The 1388-nt window shown below is 36.4% G+C and overlaps 1 protein-coding gene across 1 annotated transcript in view; it reads left to right on the top strand.

Annotated features, from left to right (window-relative positions):
- Positions 341–1388, top strand: part of LOC107607904 (probable ubiquitin-like-specific protease 2B) — a gene marked incomplete at its 5' end in the record, with an annotated part of 4785 nt that continues 3737 nt past the window's right edge. Inside the window, 4 exon segments of the mRNA XM_021106505.1 lie at positions 341–654; positions 776–876; positions 959–1055; positions 1164–1361. Of these exon segments, the coding sequence (XP_020962164.1) occupies positions 341–654; positions 776–876; positions 959–1055; positions 1164–1361 (710 nt within the window).

Raw genomic sequence — 1388 nt, 5'->3', positions numbered from 1 at the left:
ATCTATGGACTCACTATGATGCATTGGTGTGGCAAAGGTCCACGGCATGCCCATATGCATAGACCGATAGACATAGCCATCTCAGCAGGAGCATATAAGTATGGCTGCTTCCCTTTTTTGGGGGGCGAGTATACCTTGTGTGATGATGCAATTGACATTGAATTTGAAGTGTTTTCTTCTCATGTACTTTGCATCTTTCTTGTTTTACTATTTAAACATTTAAGTTCTAATGTGAATGCGGTGGCATGACATAAATGTGCTAGTTTTGCTATTGCTCATTGTTAAGCTGTTTGGAAATATAATGACTGTACATAGCTCACTACACTTCATATATTCACAGACACTCATGTAGACAAAGTCAATGCCGAGAACGATGTTGATATTACATGTGTCGATGTTGATGCACTTGGTGATAAATTCAACCCTGAAAAGAGTGGTTTAGATCTCCCTCTGGACACATTGGGATATAAGTTTGACAGAAAAGACTCGAATTCTGAGCTGGAACATGCTAAAAAATCAAATTTCACTAGTCACGAAAATCACTGTAATTTTAAAGTAGATATTTATAACCATGATGAACCAGAAGCAAAGGATACAAGTGGTGAGGAATCACCTCAGACAAGCCAGATGGATCCATCACGGTCACCATCCAGTGTAATGTAGCTTTTTTTTTTTTTATCCATAACATAACATTGTAGCCCGAGGAAAGGATTTTATAAAGAGATTTATATCCTTGTCGATTTTATCTTCTATCCTCTACTTTATAATTTTGCAGAATGAATCAGTTGATGTTAATTCAGAGGCTGATGAGTGCATGAATGAGAGTGTTCCTTCAAGTCCTGCCTCTGATATTGTAGAAAATGGTGTGCTTTTATAGTAATCCTGGATCCTTGAAACTCATTCACTCTTGCACTGTTGATTTGGAAATACTTTGTTGCCCTTTACTCATTAAACTTAGTTCCATGATTTCAGTTTCGTCGAATGGTTGTGAATTGAATGGCAGATACGGTTACAACATGGTAATTCATATTCAAGCTTCCATGGTTGCTTCAGTTGTAACTTGTAGTTATACTATAATTTTTGCTTATTTCGTTATAGTCGAGTGTTACTTTCTCAGTTGGTTTGTCTTATTTACTGTTTTTCTTTCTCCATGTAATTTTCAGGATGATGCAAATATGGAAGTTGTTCTTCATCCTGATTATGTCATATACCAGGATAATTACTATATGGGGCCAAAGTTAACATTTTCACATTATTGTATCAAGATTAATGTTTCAACTACATGTATAAAGCAAGGAGCCATTGAGCTTGAATGGCCAGTTGATGATCTCGTTGATATTAAGTGCAAGTCGTTCCAGAGTGTGAGTACTTTTGTTGCTCGTCTTTTT

The sequence above is a fragment of the Arachis ipaensis genome, chromosome B07 (assembly GCF_000816755.2).
Source record: "Arachis ipaensis cultivar K30076 chromosome B07, Araip1.1, whole genome shotgun sequence".
NCBI classification, from domain to species: domain Eukaryota; kingdom Viridiplantae; phylum Streptophyta; class Magnoliopsida; order Fabales; family Fabaceae; genus Arachis; species Arachis ipaensis.
The sequence above is the reverse complement of the archived record's forward strand: the minus strand, read 5'-3'. Positions and strand labels throughout refer to the sequence as shown.